We start from the raw sequence: 23,476 nt of genomic DNA on the forward strand, positions 1-23,476 counted from the left end.
GCCGCCGGGCTCCCCTCAGCCCGTCGCTCCTCCCGGGGGACACCTTGGGGCAGGGAGGGAGGGAAGGAATTGTCCTGAGGTGGTTTGGGGTTGTTAGATTTGAGACCCTTCATGTGGGAGATTTTGAGGTATGGAGCAGCAATTGTGTGGGAGTAATCCCAAAGAAACTGAAAAAGAATGCCTAATATAAATTATTCTTCAATTTGTGCTTAAAATTTGGTACCTCAGGCCACTGCAATCCATCTAGCCAGCCCACAACGTGCGTTTCTCAGAGAAGTTTTACACAACAACCATAAGGGTGCACCACAGGTACCCAGTTATTTCACTGACAAATACTGAGCTGTCTGTACACCAACACCCAGTTCTGTGGCTTCCTGCAGGTTATCATTCATAAACAAAGAGCTTTGCTTTCTCTTCAGCCTGTAGATTCCGTGTTTTTGTCCTGTGCCAAGTAGTTAAATCTATTTTTGAAGTTTTAAGTGTGGTTTCACATTCTCCATTTACAGAGAAGACAGATGACGCTTTATAAAAGAAAATCTGTAAGGCAGTAAAATAGATGTGATAGAATACCACATTTTGGCCTTAGTTCTCCTTCTACAGTAAATTTGTAAGTGAAGTGCTTCATGTGGTGAGATTTTTACTCTTAAAAATGCAGATATGGGAGTAATGCACAATGAGAACAACACTGGTCATGGTCACCTTCCAGACCAAAACTCTAGTCCTGGATTTTTTTTTTCCATCGGAATAAGAACTGATCTGTGTACACTGACGAACACAAGTGTGTGCAAGATCTGTGCCTTAAATGAATGCCACAGGAGGTGACAGCAGACTAAGGAAGTCTGATTTAAGAAAAGATGTTGACTGGTTTCATACTTCCAACAACTATAACAGAAAGCTTTCTCAGATAAAGCAGTTATTTAAGTCTTACTTTTGCTAGGATGATTATGCCTATAAATTACATAGGCAGGGCTAAATGCAGCCTTTAATTTGATGGGTTACAGGTCAGACAGTGAAGTAATTCATTAATAAGAGAAGAAAAATACTAAAGCATTCTGTAAAAATTGACTTTGTGGGTGTAATATGCTTCAGCCATTGGAAAGAGCTTCCCATTTAACGATAGTATTAAAAATATTAAAGAATAACATTGAAAAAAATACTCTAATTTTGTATGGCTTTGTTAACATATATCTTTATTATTATTTCAGCATGGCAAATTCTGACCTAATTTCTTTACAGCTTGCTCTCACATTTTGATTAAGAGTACAACGATCTTTTTGGAAGATGGAGGAAGAAATACAGAAAATGAAGGAAATTGTCCTTATTTACCTTGACAGAAGTGGTGGCCTTCAGAAATTTGTGCACGATTGCAAAAAATATAATGGTATTGCTCACTCAGTAGATAATCTGTTAGCATTGATATTTATTGTTAAATAAACCTATTGTTTTTAAGATGCTTTTTGCTCCTGCAGACTCAAAACAAAGTTATGCTGTTTATCGTTTTGTTATTTCAATAAATCCTTCTGATATTGCTGAATTGGATGCAACTCTTGGAAACTACATTCTTCATAATCCCATAAAAGCTGCAGAGATTTTTCAGTCAGTAAGTGTATATTTGTGGTCAGAGATGACAAAAAATACATCTCTTTATATTTTAACTAGATTTTCCTTTCTAAGATGAAGGTATTTTTGAATTACAGGTATGTTTTGTAGCTATTAAGACATTATCGTTAATTGAACACTTGCAGACAGAGGCCCAGGTGAGTCTGCATTATTTTCCCCCAGTTAGATCTGAAATCTTTTAAGTGTAGTGAAGTATTTAAAAAATACTGTTTTTTTTTTTTTCTAGTAGCTATTTATATATGATGCATTTGTTCATGTAAGTGGTGTTTATAAACAGCAGGTTGAAATTAAAATTATAGTATTAATGCAATTTTGTCTCTTGTTAGATTAGTATACTGCTGAAGCCAACACATTTACCGCCTTTACCAAGTTATGTTCTCAGTCTCTCTGCATTTCCATTTAACTACACATCCCATAGATTTTATATGTCTGAAGGAATAGTCATTGCAATGGGAATTGTAACAAAATATACACAAGGAGCAAGATTTCTTTGTACTGAGGAAACCTGTCCGTTCTCTGAAGGTAGTAAAAAAAAAAAATTGAAATCGATACTATTTCAAAAGCTTTTTAATAATTTATATAGTTTATCAGATTAAAAATCCAGCACGAGAGTCATTTTCCTATGCAGTCTTATGATGTAGACTTTTTGTAATGAGCACAGCATGATTTTTATTAATTGACAGCAGCAATGGACCTTGCCAGCGGCTGCTCAGCATTATTAAATGTTTTGTGAGTACAGCTATGCCAATAAGCCATTTTCTGATCCTGAAGATAGTCTATATGAGAAAAGGTATGTTTCCAGTATAACTCAGTGAATTCCCTGAAAGGAGAAAAAAAAAAAAAAAAAAAAGTCTGTACCAGAAGAATACTTTTTTTTTTTTTTTGAGGCTCTCTTCTGTATTCCTTCTGTGTGTGCGCTTTTTTTTTTTTTATTATTATTATTTTTAATTTATATAAAAAGACCATGTAACAGCATGCATAAGTGACTGGCAGAAGCTTCTAGCAGATTTTCTTTAATGAAAGCTGATTTCTGTGGAACTACTTTATCTAATATTACTGATATATCTTTGCAGGATTAGGTCTTAAGTACTTTCAGGGCTGTGCTGCTTGCTTCTTCCTGTAACAGAGACCATAAAATTATAAAATAGAAGCTAAATCCCAAAGCTGGGAGACTGTAGAATAAATCATAATGATGTCTTTATGAGGGCACGTACTTGTAGTGAGGGATATACGTATCCAATGTCATTTCCACACGATGCAGAAGCAGTCAGTCACTCCCTGCTGCCTGAAAAGTCAGGCCAAGCCGTTTTAGTTAGGAACATGCAATAGGAAATTCTGCCATCTCGTGGTCAACCTGCAATAAGGGATACAGATCATTTTAGTTGAAGTGTAGTGTATGAAGTTATGCTTACCTGAAGAAACACAGGATGCTTGTAAATTTGGAATTTCATTCTCCAGTATTTTAACTATTTCTATACTTGTTGTGAAATTTAAAATGAAAGCCATATCCGCCTTACAACATTTGGTAAATGTTTCAGGGTTTAGGTACATAAGAGTGCATCTGCCTGGAGCTACAGAATCTGCCACAGTGAGGAATGATTTTGTGTGCAGTTTATGTTCTTCACCCCTGCAAGAAGATATGAAGTTTAGAGTACTTGGTGGTAGGAAATATGTAGTTTTATTTTTATAATTTATAATTTTTTATAATTTTATAATTTTTATAATTTATTTTTTATATCTATTATTTCCCTGCTGCTGTTACACAGTAAGTAAACAAAATGTCTAAGGGGGAAAAAAAAGCTAGTCATCTACTAGTCATCTAAGAATAAAAAAAAAAAAAAAAAAAGCTTGGTACTGTTTTAAAGAGAACTAACCTCTTCCTTGCCTTTGTTTTGAAAGATAAACAAATAGTTGAAATGATTGATGCAAAAGTTCTTAATGCTTTAAAAGGATATTCCAACAATAAATCACATTTTAGGATTCAGGCTTTCACAGTTTTCTTGAGAGGTAAGCGAATTTTAATTTCGAGATTTGACAAAAATGTTTTAGAACTGAATGTAGTAATTACTCACATTTTTCTTACAGATCCATTTCTGTGGATAAAATGGTGGAAATTGTGATAATTCACATTGAGGTTCTTTCTCTAATAAACAGGGAGGGAGGGGGGAGCCAGGTGACTAAACATGCACAGATGATTAAGAAATACATGTAGCAAAACCGTTGTGTTCACTTTTATAACTGCATTTAATTACAGTCCCCAGGCTGGTATCACGTTCTATCTGAAGCTTGTTTTTTCCTCCTTTCTACTTCCTTTGGTCATACTGTTTTGCACTAATTTCATGTGTTTTTAACATCCTTCCTCAAAGTAGCTGTTTTCCGGATTCTGTCAGGACTTTTGGCCTCTACTACCACTGCCTTCCACTGCAAACATTAAATGATTTCTGATGTGACTAGCCAACTAATATCACACCCAACTGTCATGCTTCCATTAATGTTCTTTAAACTGAAAAGCCACCATTATACTCGATACGATATCCGAAGTCTATAGAACCATTCCTTGAAAACTCACAGTAGCTCCAAGACCATAAGATGCACTTCAAACTGCAACTATTTATTTATTTTTATGAAACAATCTATAGGTGGGAAACTGATCTACACGTGCATTAAAATTCCATAGATTTCAGTCATCGGTGAGGTTAGACAGGATCTCACAGACTGAGATTCGTGTTTGGTTGGGCATAACTCTCACTTCCAAAAATAAATGTGACTTTTGAAAAAAAAAATACACAAAAGTACAATGGTTCTCAAAGCTATGGCTGTGCGTCTTTTTGAAAACTGTATCCTATGGATCTCTTTTTTTGTGTGTGCTTTTGTTTTTTATGTCATGTTATAGGACAGTAACTGATAATGGGGTCATCACAAGTTTGAGAATAGGAATATATACTTTCAAACAACTGTCCATTTTCCTTTCAACGCAGAAATGAATAAATCATCCATTTTCTTCATCAGGAATCTACTTTTCCTCACCCAGCCTGCCTTCGTTACCTTTTGCACTAATTAATTAGAATTGCGTGCTTCATTTGCTCCTAGTCCATTATGGTAAACCTGGAATCCAACTGTTCTCTGCAATTAAGTGATAAAAATGAAACCGGTCGCAATGTGAATAAAAGCTTTCTATGTCTTTAATATATATATATTTTTTTCCTAAAACATCTTCAGGTTCCCCATATTTTATTTTTGATTTCCAGATGAACTGGCCAATCGAATGACAATAGGAAACCACTACAAGATTATAGGCATTCCAACCTGCGTACAAAATGGCCCACAAGCTACAGCATGTATAGAAGTCAGTAGCGTACAGCTCTGTAAACCAAACGGTAAGAAAGTCCCATTAAAAATGGACTATAAAAGTTGAAAAACATTTTAGAACAAAACCCTGAGAACTGGTATAGGTCTCTATTGCCTAAGGGTCCTGATTACAAAACCATTGTGGGACCTTCCTCTTACAGTCTTAAATGTTCTCAGTCAGCTGAGATCTCCTGCCCCTTTCTCTTTCCATGCATGGGGAAATGACAGAATTATTTACTGCAGTTCAACTGCTCTTTTCCATCGCCCCCTACTGGAAATCGTGCAGGAAATGGACCCGATACTTTATTTTGTTACTGCATGCTTATTCCATTGGTTTTAGTAGATTGTCTGCTACCTTTACAGCAGGAAAATTAATCCTATCAACTCTTCACATTCTGAATTTGTGCTTAATGTATAAAGATCTTAGTTCTTTGTAAGCTTCTGTACGAGGATTGGAATGGTGTCGTGTTCTATTATATCTGCACAGCTCTATCAAGTGTTTGGTAATCTCTCCTTTGTTTCAATTAGGTCCTTCTTTTATTGGTGAAAATTTTAAGTATCTGCTCTCACTGACTTCAAATTCATGCTGGAGGTTTACGGCCATGCTGGCCAATATCTTTGCTTCACAAGTTGTTCCACCAGGCACCTACAACACTCTGAAACTCGCAGTATTGCTGAGTCTAGTACAGACGTGTGAAAAGGAGAGTGCTGATTACCTGGATCTGTTGGTTGTGACAAGCGACACCTTAGTGATTGATAGGTAAGGAGATTCCTCATTTCTTACATAAATTAAAAAGTATTTTTAAAGATAATAGGATTGGTCTTACATGAAAAGCAAAGATTATGTTTAAAATATACAGGGCTATGACGATAAAAATAACCATGAGACTTCTCTATTTCAAGTGATAAATCCAGAACAGAACTTCACTAATTAAAAAAAAAAAAAAAAACTTTAACACTTTTAATTGCCTCAGTAAGCTTTTAAGACTAACACGGTTTAGCAGAGGTCAAACTAAACATTCTTCTAAAATCAAAACTGAAGGTTGCCACAGAAACTGGTGATGATAAAAGCAAAGGTCTCTACTTTTCAAATCCTGTGTCACTTTGAGCCTTTTCATCACCAGCTTTCCAGCTATCAGCACTTTCTGCTAGTAAGCAATGAGTAAATCAGTTATTGTCCTGGTTTGCTTGGGATAGCGTTACTTTTCTTCATGGTGCCATGTTCTGGATTTAGGATGAAAACAGCGGTGATAACTCACTGATGTTTTAGCTGTTGCAGGGCAGTGCTTACACCAACTCAGACTCTCCAGCTTCTCCTGCTGCCCTGCGAGCGAGGAGGCTGGGGGAGCAGCAGGGGCTGGGAGGGGCGCAGCCAGGACACCCGGCCCAGTGACCAAAGGGATGTCCCACACCATGTGGCTGGGCGTTGGTCAGCTGGTGGTGAGCAGTTGCATTTAGCATCACTCCACCACCACCACCCCCTTTTGGTTGTTTTCTTTTTCTCCATTCCTTTTCTCCTTTTCCCTATCCCTTTCTTTTTCTTCTTCTTTCCCTTCCTTTCTAAACATCTGTCTTTTCATCTAAACATCCTTCCAATTGCCTTGCCCTTTTGATTCTCTTCCCCCCATCCAGCTGGGGAGTGTTAAGCACAGGAGTGGGCACATGGCTGTGTGGTGCTTAGCTGCTTGCTGGGATTAAATCACAACAGATACTTATATTTTTATTGGTCTTTTTTCCTAAGAACTATTCTGATAAAGTATCAAAAATCAGGTACATCATGATACACTGCTCATAAATCCAGCTGTTGTTGCCTTGAACAAACTATTGCTCTGTATGTATACATTTGTGTGTTCACCCCTTCACAGAGCTGTGAACCACAAACACAAGTTGAATACAGCATCTCCACTCTACATGCTCAGCTTCTGACTTACTTGTGTGCATGTCTGATGTTCTTCTCCAACCCAAAACAGGGCTTTGTTTTTACTCGTGGAAAAGCTCTTTGAAAGTGACGTGGATTTTATTTGAATCTGAGAGTTCTTCAACAAATGTATTAGGGATTTTTGTTTTGGAAAAATGATGTTTTCTTAAGTTTACCATTTCAAAAGTTAACTGTACAGATTAGTTTGAATTAAAAAAAAAAATAATAATAATAATAAAAAAAAAAACAGGCAGCAAGATTTTTTTCCCCAGAAGGTTTGGGAGTAAGCTTTTATAGAGAAATCATAGGAAATCAGGTTTTAAGAATCAAAACATGTCTAATATTTAAATGGTTGTCTGCTGTAAATCTTGGTACTTTGTCATTTGTACTGTTTGTATATGCACTTATTCTATTATAATTAGCCTGTCAAAACAGAAATTTCCTACATATTTATATAATAGTCTATTTACTCCTACTTACTATTTTAATTAATAATTTTATCCCATTTATCATTAGGAGAAGATGTCATGCTTAATCATCTTAAAATCATTAGGAACCTTTGATTGTGGAACCAGACAGTTTGCAACCTTTGCGTGCCAAGGAATATAGTGTAGGGGTTGAAAAAGAAATCCTACACCTTCCTTTCTCAAAAAGAATTTGGGACACAACCCTGGCAAGCAGAGCTTGCAAGTTACCAGCCCGTTCGTTTTTCCCAGATGGCCAGGAGAACCGCTAATCCTCTACTTCCCTCCAGAACAGGAATAGGAGTTAATATGGGTTGAATGAGAAGACCGTGGCTTCCTAGGAAGTACTTCTATCACAAGCCTCATATGTTCAATGTGTAAGAAACACAGACCTTTTTGCAGCTGTTGCAGAAAGCTTGAACTTCTACCTTTGTGTTTAAATGTACTTTAAACATTTAGTTTTGCTAGTGGCTTTATTTATTTGTCTTTTTAAAGTAGATCTTCCTATATATAAATACTGTTACAAAGTATTAAGAACAGTATTAAGTTTTTAAAAACTGAACAATAATTTAACAATTTATGACTATTTCATCCCCTAGGCTTCTGAATTACAGCATATGTCTTCTGCCCCGTGGCATACGACACCCATCCTCTAGTGACATCTTTCCTTCCGTATCCAAAGATAAACACGGAACCGGCAGTGCCAGTATTCAAGCTGGCAGCGTTCTGCTCGCTAAGGGGGGTATCTGTTACATAGGAGACTTAAGTACCTACAAAAAGGATAAACTGGAACTTCTACAATCTGGTAATTATTTCACATCTACTAACCAATGAGGGGACAGAATGAAAGAAACACAGAAAATCAGGGCTAGGTTTGTTCCTCAGTTTATGGCCCTCAAATGCTGGGAAAAGTAGCTCTTTAAGAAGTCTAGAAGAAACAAGGGCAACAACAAATACACCATCCTCAAAACTGGTGGTGTGGAAATGCCAAAACTCAATCATGACAATTGGTGAAATATAAAAATCTTGACTGTTTTCAGCTGGTGTGTTTGAAACTACAATTTATAGTTAAACTAGAGTAGTTACCTGACGTATTTTGTCCTATCCTAGTTCTAGAGAGCAGGACAACAACACTGTTCATTCCTGGGAAGAAGTATGGAGAAGAGGCTGACCAACAAGTTACTATTCCAGTTCAGACCAATTTTTGGTCTTATGTAGATGTGGATTCTTCCTCAAAGAAACATACACCGAAGGACGGCTTTCTGATCGGGCAGATGGTAAAACGTACATCCTGTTACAGCAGTAACTGAACCATGGCAGTCATATGTGTTTATACTGAGTTCTACTTGAGAAGTAACAAAAATCAAATTTATTAGTATTCCTCAAAAAGCTACAACTTAAGTTACTGTCAAGTATCAAGTATCTTCTAAAATGAGCTAGTTTTCCCAAAAGTAGCCTTGTCTTTTATTCAGAATAGCTTTTGACAGCTACTATTGAAATCTATACTGCATCTTTTGCAGATTATTCACTAGCTAATCTTACAACACCCAGCATACAGATATCGGACATTAGATTGAAAAAACTGCCAGGTTTCTCCTAGTCAGCAGCCCAAAATAAATTTTCTTTCTCTTCAGGACTTGAGCTTGCTTCCATCTAATCTTCTGGATGGTTTTGGGCTTTTGATATACGATGAATTTCCTTCATGTCGACTGTCTTTTCCTCTTGTGCATCATGTCCTCAAAAAAGCGATTAATCCTGAAGCCACCCTGTACAGAGTCTCACAGCAGTTCAGAATGCAGGACTATGAAGAGGTAACAAATATCTAATAATTCATAAATTCATTATGCTTGGGGATACTGTACTGTTTCTGGAATCACAAGGTTCTGTCCTGATACTCTGCTTATTTTTAAACCTGTCAACGCTCACCTCCTACCCCTTCCCTCCACACCATATTCCCTCTAGCAGCATTAGGATCATTGGTAAATTTAGCTTCAGTTCTTTAAAAAGTTCTTTAAAAAGGTCAGTATAATAAATTATTCAACTTAGTTTCTGAAAAACACACTAGGTTAACACCTGTATGAGATCAGATCTATAATACCTCCTTTTGACAAGAATAGTTTGCAGTCAGTTGTATGATATTTCACTCTAAATAAACTGTATCTCTAGTGTGATTAACAGGTATCAGATTACCATCTGAAACCCATCTTTATGCTTAGCTGAATGGTGACAGGCGTCTTTAGCAAAATTACTGGTGAAGTATGCTGCCTAAACTATATTACTATGTCAGTGGTATGTTAAAAGGTAAATTCTTATTTTCCAGTTACTTAATGTCTGTACACTCTCTCTAGTTTATTTTGTTTGCTAAGAATCTCCATGTTGAAATGAACTCAGAAGCAGAAAACCTCATTCAGGGCTACTATCTTGCGAGTCGCAGAGTGAGAAGAGATTCTATGCACGGATCAAACTTATCAGCATCTGCACTAAAAATTCTGTATGTCCTACTCCTCACGGAACAAGAAACACATCTACGTTTCATTTGGGAATTGTGCTAACCAGCTCGGAAGTAAAAAAATCTAAACAAGAAACTTAAATTTCGAAATGTTCAAGTGTAAAGAATCTTACTTAACATTTGTTAATACCATTTATAGTGTTGATTTTGAAAAAACTTAGACATTAAAAGTGATTCAAGAATTATTAAAGCTGTCTAGACAAACAAGAATGGGACTTAAATTATCACAGCTTTCTCTTGCGCAAGTGAAGAAATGCAAAGATGCTGTAAACGTAGCTTGTGATTCACAGAAGCATTTGAAATTGGGCAGCATATAATGCATTCATTTCTGCACTATTTTATAATATTTCTAACATGCTTATATTCATCTCTTAGGATATCCCTCTCTAAGGCTCATACCAAGCTAAGTTTAAGAAAGAAAGTACTTGAGGAAGATGCGTTGATTGCCATCTTGCTGCTCGAATCATCTCTTACCCTAAAGCACGGTAAATGAGTCTTTAGTCTTGGGTATATCGCTTTCGTATTTTGTCAGTTTGAAAAAGCATTTCTCAGTTGATTGCAGCAATAAAGGTAGTTCTTTTTAAGTGAAAGCCCAGAATTTCCACTGCTGAGAACTGAGATCAGGAAAAAGTCCTCCAGTTGACATGCCTGGAGGGTCTCTGTGCTGCATGCCATTAGGCCTCAGGACAGCACAAAGCCTCTATCCTTTATGAGCACGCATTAGACACTGCTCATCTGCAACTGCATAATTCAGCCAGGGTAAACTGTAGCTAGAGTTCACTCTCCTTGGGGAGAGAGAAAGTATTCTCTTCGTTTATCAGTCACGTTTGTTCATGCATGAACTTGGCAGTGAGAAAAGAATGATGGTGTATCACAAAAATGCTAACTTACAAGACTGTATTATGAAGGAATCGAGGTCACAGCTTCCTCCTTCCCCTTCCTCTCCTTAACACCACTGGCAGAAGTTTGATCAAGTCTTTACTGTACTTACTGATTTCTTCTTTGCTTAGGTAAGTCTGCATTATGCATAGAACCAAATGCTCTATTTCCCTTTGACCTCAGTAACGAAAACTCCCTGCACCAGAGAGATATTTACCTCCAGAAGTGCCACCACCACCTGCTCAAGTTTATCAGCGCGTATGGCCCAGGAATTCATGTTAACACTAACGAGGAGTGAAGTAAAGCCCCAAGCTCCTACTTCACCCTTCTGGGACTGCAGTTAAGGAGAAACACACACCTATCTTCTTAATACTTTCACAGGATAGGTCAGTGCTATTTTGCTAAGGATTAAAGCATAGCTGACAGGACTTATTGCAAGTTTTCTGACTGTTGCTGGAAGGCAGAGGTGGCTGTTCTCAGCTTCTGCTACTTCTGTCACTTATATGAACAAGTGTTTTAAGATGACTAACAATTAAAATAGGAGTAGAGAATCTGGCACTTCATTTCAACAATGTGAAACTTCTGTAGTTTTTCTTACTGCTTCTTTTCACATGCATTTTAAAATAGTAGTTTAAAAACATTACAACCACTTTTCTAGTGTAAGACAACTTTCTTAAATTATTATTCATGTACTATGAATTTTAAAATGTATTAAAAAGTCACCATACTACTTGATGGTTTATGTCTTGCTTTTACATTATAGCAACAGCTTTAGAATACAATGTTGGTATGCTCCTGCAATCTGGAAAAAAAGAAATATTTTCACTACGTAACCTTAGAGAAAGACTGGAAGGGATAGAACCCCCCAGGAAAGCAAAAAAATAGCAGACCCAGTAGGTTGGCAGCTCAATGGGCTTTAAGTCTAACTACCTCAGTGAAAAAACAAGTGTAAAAGGTGGTATGGTAGATATATGCTCCTCCAGCTATGGACTTTCCTTCACTATGTTTTCCTACTAAAGATGTAGCAGTAGGCATAGCACTGAGAAAGTTTTAAAGCTGAGGTCCACATTAAAAAAATGCAGCAGCAGTGTTCAGTTCAACTCTGGGCAAGCCAAGCAGATACCAAAGGCTGGTGCACCTTCTGCTCAGGAGGTCACCCAGCAGGGTCATGCTGCTACGGCTCACATGGCCTTAGCAAGGAACTACAGCCACTGGAAACATAAATTCAGGATTTTATTTAAGCAAACACTGCACTATAGATGAGCAGAACAGCTGCCCCTGTTAATATTATAAACACTCGTTTAGACAAGGTAACACACAAGTTCTCCTACATCTTGTAACACTTGATTTATTCAAATTTATCATTCTGAGTGCACTTCACTGTCCATGCTGAGTTGTAAGAGTGGCTGCAGGGCTACCTCTCCTCCTAGAGTCATGCTCTCACCTGAACTCCATTCAGGTGTTATTCACATTTTCACTGAACTCAGTCTTTGAATCAAGCAGCATTTCTGAGAAGCAAGAAGGGCCTCAAAGGCATTTCCAAGTGCATTAGCAATCCACACTTCAGACTGTTTTCAATCTGGAAAAAAAAAAAAAAAGCATTCCAAATTTAATCAATTGTCTATAACCTTTATCAACTTTATACAAAATCACTAACTTTTACTGGCATTTCAGATTCAAAGATACACATCAGTAACCAGTCAGATGGGTAAACGGCAAATCATTATTTCATCATTATGCCAGTAAAATTACTTCCATAATAGACTTAAATAGAATTCCTTTAGAAATTATTTCTGACAAACCATACTAAGGAATGTCTATCCTTAGACATTTCGTTTTTTTCCAAGAAGAGCACTTTTTTTTTTTTTTTTAATCCTTGCCTCTCCCCGGCTTCTCCTCTGTGATGTTTTTTTGCAAAAACTTCACGACTTGTAACAGTGCCACCAGTCAAGAACAAAGGCAGTCAGCCCGGAAGTATCCCTGGCTAACAGGGCACAACTTCAGCTGACATAAGCCAGCACAGCTCCACACAGCAGCACCCTGCACCCGTTTTCCCCAGCTCGCAGTACAGCTTCCTGGAGCCTGAGCGCTGTGCCACCACAGCTGGAAAGCAAATCACCTGCTCTAGCAGCCATTCTTCTGGGAGGTGGCAGAGTCTGCTGCTGGCTGTATGCACACACACAGCTTGAGGACACCGGAGGCCATCTGATGGCACCTTTAAAAGACGAAGTAAAATCAGAAACACAGGGAGCAAGTCAAATTGGAACATGATACTAAGAAATACTAATGAGCTGGCACATCAGATACAATGTTACTCATCAAAAAAATCAGTTGGGTAAACGGCAAAGAATTATCATCACTGTGCCAGCAAACAGCTTCCTGCCGGTGCTAAGACTCCGGGTACCAAGCACAAGGGGATTTGTTAAGCCTGTCTCAACAGACATGCTTCTGGAAATGAAAGCGGAAGCACATTTTTAACCATTTAGCACCAGAATCAATTTGGCAGATCCAAAAGAAAAGCTCTCTGGGCACAAGAAACACAGGTCCCTGCTGATACATCCAAACCCACCACTGTGGTTCCCTTTCCCTTGGGCATGCGTTCCACCAGACTGCTGTGGCTAAGCGCCAGCAGGGAGGGTGAATCAAGCACACTCTTCTTTACTTTAGCTGCTCGCTTTCAGATAACATCTGTTCATTCTTCAAAGCAGAAGTTGCATTTCTCTCTAGCTAAAATAGTGGCATCAGAGAATCTAAAGCATTTCCTGATTCCCTTAGGATTCAGGGATTGCAATTCTTTGTTCTCAGGAGCAAGCATTAGATCTTCTATGACTGTAACATCTTTTAGAATTCAGACTTCAAATAAAAGCCCTCAAAAAGTTCTCTATTGTCACACGGTTTGTGTTCCAAGAACAAAAAGCAACATTTTGAGTTCACTTCAGAGTGTTTAAAAACCTCACCTTCCAGTACTCTTGCCGATAGCATTCAAAGGAGAAATAGAAGCCTACTGGTCCATGCACCAGAGATCACGTAGTTTGTACAAAGGCAGAACTCAGCTGCATAATAAACAAATGGAGTCATTATATAAACAGAAAAGTTTAGTACAACAAAGAACTACTACCTGAGGCAAGATGGCTAAGAAAATAAAGCTTATATTTAAGGCTCTTAGGCCCACAATGTAACAGCTATCATGGCAGCTTGCTAGTAGAGACATATACCATGTGACATTTTAACCAAAAATTAGGAGACTTGTGACAATATCACAAGTTGAGAACAGCAGAGCCAGTCTGCAGCCCAAACACCCAGTAATTAGTCTGCGCAAACTGTGGAATACAATCTAGGACAGTTTAAGACTTAACCCTACATGCAAATGCTCAGATTTCTCCTTGTTCCACCTGCAACGAGATTTAAAAGCCATAAAACAGCTTCAGAAATCTAGACCTAAGGTTTAAGAGACAGCTTTGAGGCTTTCCTCAACGTTAAGTGCAGTAAGAAACGCTCACCTCCGTAGCTCCAGAATTCACGTGACATCCTCCTGCTTGCATGATAGCAGCACAGCACAGTCCGGGCTGAAGACTCCCAGAGCCAGAAACCAACTCATCTCCGGAATTCTTTTGCTGTCTAAAAGAAGGAAAAGAAACAAATGAACCAAAGAGGTTTTATTGATAAGAACTCCACTCTGAGCCACTAGCAGAAGATATCAGCATTTCCCCAGGGAAAGTCAGCCAGTCAAAAAATACCGATCTATCTGCTGACCTAATGAAAGCACTGTTGGCTTTATTATTACCTGGGGAGAAAAGCAGACAGCATCGGCTGAGATAAAGCTTGAACAGATAGCATCTTACCTAAAAGGTTCCAGAATGACGAGTGACCATGGGATTAAGCTGCTCCTAATGAGCAGCCAGGTACAGCCTTTAACCCTACGTCGTTTGCCCTGCTCTGGGGAGCTTACTGGCACTGTCGGTTTTCCTACAGGCTGAACTCAAGGTCAGCATTTATGCCGGAGTCCTGGGACTATCCCAGCTCTGTCAGCCCACGTGGGATCTGTGCCTACAGCCCAAACAGGGCAGGGTCAGGGTCACCACACAACACCAGCCGAATTCCCTGGAGAGAAAAAGAGTCATTTATCTTCACAGCACGACACTCGCTCACCTTCCGAGGGACAACTCACAGCTTCTATAGCGCCTCGCAGCCACCCCGCCGTTAAGCCGTGACCGTCACCGCAAGGAGCCCAGGGCCGCCCCCACCCTCACACGCGGCCGGGCTCCGCCGCCGCCACGGGGACCAACCCCTCGCTGCTCGCCGCCACAGGGCCCCGAGCAGCCCCCGCAGCCCTCTCCCGGCTGAAGCAGCCCCGGGGAGCCGCCCTCAGCCGCCGCGGACCCCCCGCACCCACCCGCACGCGTACCGCACGGCGCCGCCTCAGCAAGGCACAAAATGGCGGCCGCCCCCGGCGGTTTTGGCGGGGCCGCGCATGCGCAGAGCCCAGCTGCGCAGTGGGGGCGGGAGGCGAGAGGCGGCCCCCTGAGGGGAGAGGCGCGCACCTGAGGCGGGATGGCGGTGGCAAAGGGCAGGCGGTTGTGTTTAACCACAGGAAAAGACGGAAAGTTGCCTTGCCTTAATTACTGTTATTTGAAAAGTAACATTCATCCTTACAACTACATACTCATCTCTACAAATCTGGCCTTTTTTTTTTTTTTTTTTTAAATCAGTAAACACTAGCTCATCTTCTTGAATGCTCCTCACAACTCTCATCTTTTAATAAACCACTTACAGTTCTAAATAACAAATATATGCCCAATATACCTAAATATATATACACTTAAATGTATCAATTTTACCAATACTTACCATATTTTTCATATTGCACAATAATACTCTTCTGAAAACCTCACAATGCCACACTGTGGACCAAATCTCCAGCTTTTACCATACTTTACCACACTTTCCCTCATACTTTACCTCAGACACTTCATCCACCTACTTCTAATGGCTCTCCCAATGCCAATACACACTCTTCCAAAGGACACCCCATTTTCTGGGATTTAACTCCCAATGACATGCTCTGCCTTTCTGAAAGGTATCACAAGTTTCAACCAACAATGAAATTAACACAATCTTTTTTTTTTTTCAAAATGGTCATCTTGCCACTATTTTGTTTTCCTTTTCTCTCAACTGTACTTTAACACCACAAAGAGATCTTCAGAAAAGTTACTATAAATGCAGAATGTTATTATTAGAAACTGCTTTATACAATGACAAACTGAAGTCATACACACTTTGTAACTCAATACATATATAATATCCAGTGAATAATATTTAATATTTATGTTAACAATAAACTATATAAAAAGTACAGTGTTTTACAGAACATATACATTAGACATTATTGGTGCATTTCATTTCAATTCTTCCTGCCTAAATATAGGACACATTTAAGTGAAAAATCTGACATGAACAAGCCAACTCTTACACATCATTTCCTTCAATGCATGAACCCCCAAAAAGACAACATAAATGAACATTGATGTCTTGAACACAAAAGTAACAATACTGGAGTAACACTTAAATTATATTTTAAACCCTGCCACACACAACACAAATATATGCATCGATACAAGCAGTACTTGATTTAACTACATTTAATCTGCAGAGCACCCTGTGTTTGCTGTATGTGTGTAAATATTTTTCTTCACATTTTCACTTAAAGTGAACATGCACCTACATTTTCAAACTGCAACTACATACACTTATGACTATCTCAGCAACGAAGCCCTGTCCTGACTGCTGTCTCGCATTTTGGCCACTGCCTTCCTGCAGTGAAGAAAGTGCACACAGTTATTTTCACTGCAATTTCTAGATTTGTTGGCCCTTTTCTTTTCCAACCTAGTATTGCACTATACTTAGCCAACATCACGTTTCCCTTTCTCCCCCCTTTTTCTGTAGTTTACCTGTTAACTTCCTCTACTGGACTAGATGACAATACCTGTTGTTATCACTACTGTCTCTCTTCCTCTGCTGTATTTTGGTGCTGCCAGCTACTGCCTTCTCCTGTTCCCCCAGTTCAGATACCATCAATATCCTCTATGACAGAAACCAACAATAAGCCACATTGAGTCACTGACCTATTAACTACAATTAAGAATCAAGTCCTTCTGATTCACAAACAGTACTTCAGGAATTATATGCTGTAGATGTGATTTTTTAACTTAAATATATATATATATGGTGTAATAAATAACATTTTTTTTTTTTTTTTTTACTTCAAAATGAGATTAGTTTTGTGAATTTGTCGATGTTTCTCCTTGGCTTCCACTTTCTCCTTGTACTGAATGATTCAAAAATTGTCCTGTAGCTCCAATGTACAACCTGGAACGCATTGGCCATTTCTGCAAGACAAGAGACAAACACAGTGCTCAAACACCTTGTGGTCTCAATGCAATTCTGAGCAACACAACCAAAGCTTTAAATCTTGACGGAATCACCATATAAGAAAACAGAAAACTGTTGCTATTTCCAAACAGATTCTGTCTTGCCACTTACTGGAAAATCTCACTAGGACCTAAGCAATGCAATTGCAGCATTGATATTCTCGCTGGGAGTAAACACTGAGGTACAGTTCCTCAAACCCTCACGAATCACCAAACAGTTGTAAGTCAACCTGGTGAGTCATCGCACCAAAATTTGGATGGTATCTGCTCTACTACTGACACAAACCAAAGCACTCCCATTGGTAGTCGCAGGGACACTCCTGCGGAGGCCCGGTGTTTGCACTGCTTGCAGCCCTTGTGTGCATACACTGGCTCATGCCAGCCTGCCTGCACAAAATGCACAAGTTCTATTCTTGCAGCTCACACTTCTCAGCAGCCCTGGAAATCACCGTGCAGTCGGCGTTACTTCAGCTCTGTGCCCTTGTGCTGGAAGGGAAGAGCTCAGTCAACGCTGCGTTGACTATTAGAGCTGGATGTTTGAAGAGGTAACGGGTCACACACATTTGATGTGAAAATACCTGAAACAGCCAGCCTGGTCTTCCTTTTTTAAAAAACAAACCAAAGCAAAGCAAAACAAAAACCACTTTTCATAAATGGCTGACACCTTTCCTAAGTAACAAAGAGGAACATGTCAAATCATCAGTGCTGCAGTTAGATCTCAAGCCTTCTATGTAAAGACACAAAGCAGAACATTCTCACATTTTAAAAACCCTAAGATCCCATTCGGTATTTTTAGTTCAAGCTTTGTGTTATGAGTTCATCACTAATACTGCATCTGAGATGTTACCTGGCTTAAAGTCAATAACCATGTTTCTTGTTCAGTGTACGTGGATATCTTAGTTAACACATTATTTCTATTTACTCTGCTGAATATACAACTGTGGTCACACTCCTTACCCGCACTGGCACTCTCATATCCTGCACTTTGATTTTTTTTAGGCACGTACTGTGATTTACCTGTGACACCTTCATTCCAGCTCCAACTAAAGACTAATTTACTCCCCAGAATTTTATACAGTTAGATCAGACTGACGGGATCTTTAGCAGAACTAACTACAGGTAAATGACACATAAATAGGATTATAAGAAGTAATTGCTAAATGAACCGACTGTTGCTGTATTCCAGTAGCCTGGGAAATGTGCAGCTGGGTAATTTAACTGCTTTAATAACTATTTTTTGTGTCAGCAGTACTCGGCTGCTGTTGAAAAGCGCCGTGAGAGACCTGTGTCCCCTTACCCTGGCCAAGAGAACTAAGTGAAGCTAGTAAGAACTTATTTTCAAATGCATCACGATGTTTATTTTTTCCCTAAATTATTGCTGTCTTCTGATTTATGTAAAGGTTTTGCCTCCCTAATGAGTCTACTAATCACTGAATTGCCTAGGAAGCCTACATTCACGTCACGCTTCTTACGGTGACCAACACTGTGAACAAGGAGCTCTCTCTGAATTAGTCACTTTATAGGAATTAGAAATTACTTCACAAATTAATCTTAATTAAATCATTCTGAATTCATTAGCCTCTTAAAAAAAGACCAGCAGTGCTCTAACTCACTCCCTGAGATCCGAGCCAAGGAAAACACCTCACGGTATTTCAGAGTCGCATTGGTCACTGCGCAATGCGTTTGGAAACAGTTTCAATCTCCAGGTACTCTTTAAGAGCAGATCCCCTTTGGTGTCCTCTCTGCATCTCCAGCACTTTTTTTTTTTTAGGGGCAAGGGAAATATCAGCACATGCTACATGAAGTAAATGCCTCAGAAAACCACCTTCAGAGAAGGAATTAATTCACGGCCAGTAATTAATGTCACATTTTGTATCTTGGCTGCCTCGGCAGGAGACACAGCACAGGCCATGGCTGGGGAACATCTCACCACCTCGGTGGTCCTACAGTGGTTCCCAAATGGTCTCCCAGGCGTCCACATGGACACAGTAAAGCAGCCTGAAATCTTTACCTTCACCTCAATATTTCAACACTGACTATCTCCCCACTGAGGGACCGCTGCCCCTCAGCCGTCCTACCTTGACCGGGTGGAGGTACCCGTCCCCCCGCAGGGCGCCCAGGCCCTCTCCCGGCGCCTCCTCCTCATCCTGCAGGCTGCGCGTCAGGTGGGCGATGTAGGTGGTGGCCAGGAGGAGCACGTCCAGCTTGGAGAGCTTGGTGTCGGGCGGCACGGAGGGCAGCGTCTTCTGCAGCTCCAGGAAGGCCTGGCGCAGGGTCTGCACCCGGCTGCGCTCCCGCGCCGCGTTGGCAGCCGCGGGTCGCCCTGGGGCCGCCCCGGCTCGCTGCCCCGCCGAGGGTGGCAGGGCCTCGGGCTCCGAGCTGGGGCTGGAGGTCTCCTTGCTGCTCTCCGCTAGGTGCCTACAGTCCATGGGCGGCTTCCCCGGCGGGAGGATTCTGTAAGTGACAAGAGTGTCTGTAAAGACAGCACGCTGCCGGTTGTGGGCTCCCCTCAGCGCTCTGGACGGGTTCTGAGTATGCACAACAAAATAATTAGCTAAACACAGCTCTCTCCCTTCCCAGAGGAGAAAAAGCACGGAGTGGCATTAGGTCAACCTCACCCTGCTGAAGTGAATGCCTTCCAGAAATAACAATCATCAGAAACCCGAGTGCTGCCAGCACTGACGGTGCCTATGGACAGGTGTATGGATGGCTTTTTGGCTCACTGTTCATAAAGCAGTCCATTTGATGCCATGCACAGGCACAGAAGCAGACTTAAACCTTTAAACATAAGCCCATAGCCCTTAAGATAAGCCCTTAAAAAACCCTAAGTACTATTACACCAACTGCTTTCTGTCAGTCACTCACGTTTCACCAATCACACAGCTTTTCTGAGGAAAAAAAACAGTGCTGCCACAGTGGTTCCCATTTACAACCAAGTAAAATTAGCCTGTGGGTATTTTTTTTTTTCATATCACTTGTGTAATTTGCAGTGTGAGACTGTATATTTTCTGTCGATGGTCTAACAGGTGATTGGGGCTCCATTAACTGCAGAAAGAAAAATGTTATTTGCTGACACAAATGGAAATTGAGCCACAGAACACAGCAACTGTGTTTTAGAGGGATGAAATTTGGTCCATGAGTCTAAAGGATCAGGAACAGCGTTCACCTGTCCTTGCACACCTAACATTACACAAGATTTCCTGCACTTGTCAACCCTAAAGTCTTGCAAACTGTATTTTGGCCATTGGGGGGCAAAAGAATCCTTTGAAAACAATAGCAGAACACCTCCTTTGAGCAAAGCTCGAAATACCTGCCGAAAAGTCTTCCCCAACTTCCAGAAAACACTGCCAGCTCTACCTGTAATAAAACTCAAGTCCCTTACGGAGTTCATTCAGTTCCCCTGTAATACACAGTCCATGATTCCTGCCCGACGTGCAGCTCTCCGGAGCTACAGCAATACCTGAGGCAGTCGTTCTTACTCAAGCAAACCTTCCGAAGCCCTCAGGCAGCTCCTGGCTTCCCCGTGTCGGAGAGCTGCTGTTCCTGTGGTGTCCTGCGTAGACAGCAAGCACAAGAACAAGTTATAAGTTATTAAGGCAGCCAAAGAAATGTCATTTAAAAAAAATAAATAAATAAAATCGATACACATGAATGTCTGAAGATATAAATTTACAGAAATTAGACTTTGCAAACCATTTCAAACAAGACAAGGAACTCAAAGATTGCGGTAATTTTTACCTGTATAAAATAAAACTCATGTAAGTCTGCATGAGCTTGTCTTGAACGAGGGCAAAAAAAGCTGTCCTCAAATTGTCTAGTTCCTTTAATTTAAAATTAAAAGAAGGTAATAGCTTATTATTTCTTGGTACTTTCCCTCTCAGTCACAGTTACTTCTGCACACATTTTAGTGGCAAAGAAGTTTCCTCTAATGCTGGAAAAGTCCGAGTTGCACAATGACACTGACACACTGGGTTAGCAGTACCGAAATGCAGGCTTTAGGCAGGCTGGCATGCAATTTTGGTTTCACCATGTTGGTATATAACCAAATTTAGAGCTATAATGCACACGACAGGCAGAACATAGAAAAGCATGTACCTAAAAACCGCATCTCCTCACACGTCCCTCTGAAGCTGGAGCTTTCCTGGCAGCAGCTTCACATCTACACGGGATGGAGCCCCGGGCCTGAGGAGAAAGAAGCCAAAACTCAGCCGTGGGCAGGGGGGTGCCCCTCAGGCAGCTGCAGCAACACCCGAGGGGCCGGGAGCACCGTGCTTGTGCCCCACGGCGCGGGACCCGCGCTCCTCCTCAGGAGAAACCTTGCGGGGCCAGGCTCCGCGGCTGACAACTGAGGCAAAAAAAAAAAAAAACAACCCTCCGGGCAGCCCCAAGTCCCCACCTCGCTCCCTTTCGGATTTTGTGAGAGGAGGTTTGGCTTTTAAGGCACCTCAGTACCTCCCCCCCCACCAAGAGCTCCACCGGGCCCCGGGCAGCGACCGCCCCTCGCCGGGCGGGGCTCGCCCCTCACGGGCAGCCCGGGGCCGGGGCGGCCTCGCCTCACGCCCGGGCCCAAGGTGGAGCCCTGGGGGCTGTGGGCACACAGCTTCGGTTTTATTTTTTTTAATTTATTTTATTTATTTATTTATTTATTGCTTTGCCTCAACCCACTCTGAGTTTTCCAGCCCTGCTGCAGCTGTTGCTTCTCCTCTGGCAGAGAAGCGAGGCTCTGCGCTGTATTTTACTTCTGAGGCTCGCGGAAGAGCCGTATTTCACCTGTGATTTAGGTACAAAACGCAGGCAGTGTCTTGTTTGTCCAGGTACACTTTGCTCCCTTTACATAAATCACTCGCTGGTGTTACACCTGCGCTTTGGTGTGAGTGCGCCTGGTCTTTCTCTCCAATTTGTTCGTCACCCCTTCCCATTTCTGGGATAAAGATTTAAAAAGTACCTTTGGCTGCTGACAAGGCGAAGCCTGACCATCAGTACTACTGACTGCAGGACTCTGCAGTGCTATCAGCTGTGTCCTACTACAGTGTAGCAAAGTACCTCTTACTGTATTTTCTAAATTACTAACGAAGGCGGCTTCTTGATTTTTTTTTGTGTAAACATTTTCATGAACAATCCGAAAACAACCAAAACATCTGAAATGTGCTCTCTCTTATACCCCTCTACAATTATCCTCCCTCTACATTTTTCTACTCACAGTCATGAACAGAAATATTTAAAATTCAATACTTTTTAGAAAATGCCCCCATAATTCAGAGGCACGCTGCAAAATGTAAGCTTATGCGAGTTCAACGTGCCATTCTCCCAGCTCCCCCCAACAAGCAGGCATCCCTTTCCCTCAGTAATAATCTTAAAATTTATCTAAAATGTGTATTGGAATGGCTCCATTCTTGTGTGTGTGTATACATATATGTTAGAGCATAATATACTTTTTTTTTTTTTTTAAGACAGAAAAACTGAGATGTTACCATAATTCCATTTCATAGCCACACGTCTTTGATGAATTACTTCAAAGCTATTCCATTGCAGCTCACGAGAGAGACAGCCACTTTGAGGGGCTCTCCACCAGCCCAGCCCTTCTCACTCCAATAAATGAGATGAGAACCAGGGGAAACCTGGCTCGAACTTGTCTCTTCACTAGCAGCCAGGTGAGGAGCGCTGTGAGGAGGGAGAGTGGTGTGGGCAGCAAGCAGGGTAAGGTCTGGCCTTGCTGGGGCTGGAGAAGCATGAATATTTATGCGCCTAATGACAGCGTGACTGATTGCACTCATGGGGAATTGCAGGCTTAAACTGCAGGGGTTTAGGGCAAGCCTAAGAATGGGAATAAGCACACATGTAAGCAGCTGGGATGTGGCCAACTATTACAGAATAGACAGAGCGAGAGGGAGATTAGATCCAAAGAGACTGAGACCCATTTTGCGATTTCACTGGTGGGCAGCTTTCAAAGGGGTTTGCTTTAGCCAGACAGGAGCTGCTGGGCTGAGGGAATCTGTGTGAAACCCCGCAGTCTGTGCTGTACAGGGAATAGTTCATTTGGGACTTACACATATTGTATGTAATCTGTAATGAACAAAAATCTTAAAGTGAAAGCCAAAAATACTCAGAACCTATGAAAATTAAGTCACACTTTAGACAATGTACAGAGCAAAACCCACACTGAGAAATACCGAAAATCCATTAAATGTTTTTAAATGGGTATCTGCAAGGCAGAGAGAGATGTAAGTGTAAAGGTGGAAAGGCTTCCTCAGACAGCATCACGCCCTCGAGGCCAGGAGGTGACTTTCTGATGCCGCGCACTGGGGCAGTG

General features: G+C 40.9%; 2 protein-coding genes, 1 long non-coding RNA gene and 2 other non-coding genes across 5 annotated transcripts; 1 reads left to right on the plus strand and 4 right to left on the minus strand.

Moving 5' to 3' along the window:
- Window positions 1–48: 48 nt before the first annotated feature.
- Window positions 49–11,036, plus strand: MCMDC2 (minichromosome maintenance domain containing 2). Its single transcript, XM_032180673.1, has 14 exons — window positions 49–1,381; window positions 1,470–1,600; window positions 1,698–1,757; window positions 1,947–2,142; window positions 3,159–3,281; window positions 3,520–3,627; window positions 4,869–4,997; window positions 5,497–5,728; window positions 7,950–8,155; window positions 8,461–8,627; window positions 8,985–9,161; window positions 9,699–9,841; window positions 10,235–10,344; window positions 10,870–11,036. Exons 1-14 carry the CDS (start codon window positions 1,282–1,284, stop codon window positions 11,034–11,036), a joined length of 2,049 nt encoding a protein of 682 aa, XP_032036564.1. The 5' UTR covers window positions 49–1,281.
- Window positions 11,037–12,399: 1,363 nt separating this feature from the next.
- Window positions 12,400–12,482, minus strand: LOC116486931. Its single transcript, XR_004253034.1, has one exon. It is a non-coding gene; the product is annotated as a small nucleolar RNA SNORD87 (small nucleolar RNA).
- Window positions 12,483–12,863: 381 nt separating this feature from the next.
- On the minus strand, window positions 12,864–14,347 carry LOC116485373. Its single transcript, XR_004252868.1, has 3 exons — window positions 14,239–14,347; window positions 13,696–13,791; window positions 12,864–12,953 (listed from the first exon to the last, which is right to left on the minus strand). It is a non-coding gene; the product is annotated as an uncharacterized LOC116485373 (long non-coding RNA).
- Window positions 13,029–13,107, minus strand: LOC116486930. Its single transcript, XR_004253033.1, has one exon. It is a non-coding gene; the product is annotated as a small nucleolar RNA SNORD87 (small nucleolar RNA).
- Window positions 14,348–16,984: 2,637 nt separating the features above from the next.
- Window positions 16,985–19,595, minus strand: TCF24 (transcription factor 24). The gene is made up of 2 exons (XM_032183274.1): window positions 19,245–19,595; window positions 16,985–17,124 (listed from the first exon to the last, which is right to left on the minus strand). Exons 1-2 carry the CDS (start codon window positions 19,593–19,595, stop codon window positions 17,011–17,013), a joined length of 465 nt encoding a protein of 154 aa, XP_032039165.1. The 3' UTR covers window positions 16,985–17,010.
- Window positions 19,596–23,476: the final 3,881 nt, after the last annotated feature.

This window comes from Aythya fuligula, chromosome 2 (assembly GCF_009819795.1).
Source record: "Aythya fuligula isolate bAytFul2 chromosome 2, bAytFul2.pri, whole genome shotgun sequence".
Taxonomy (NCBI): Eukaryota; Metazoa; Chordata; class Aves; order Anseriformes; family Anatidae; genus Aythya; species Aythya fuligula.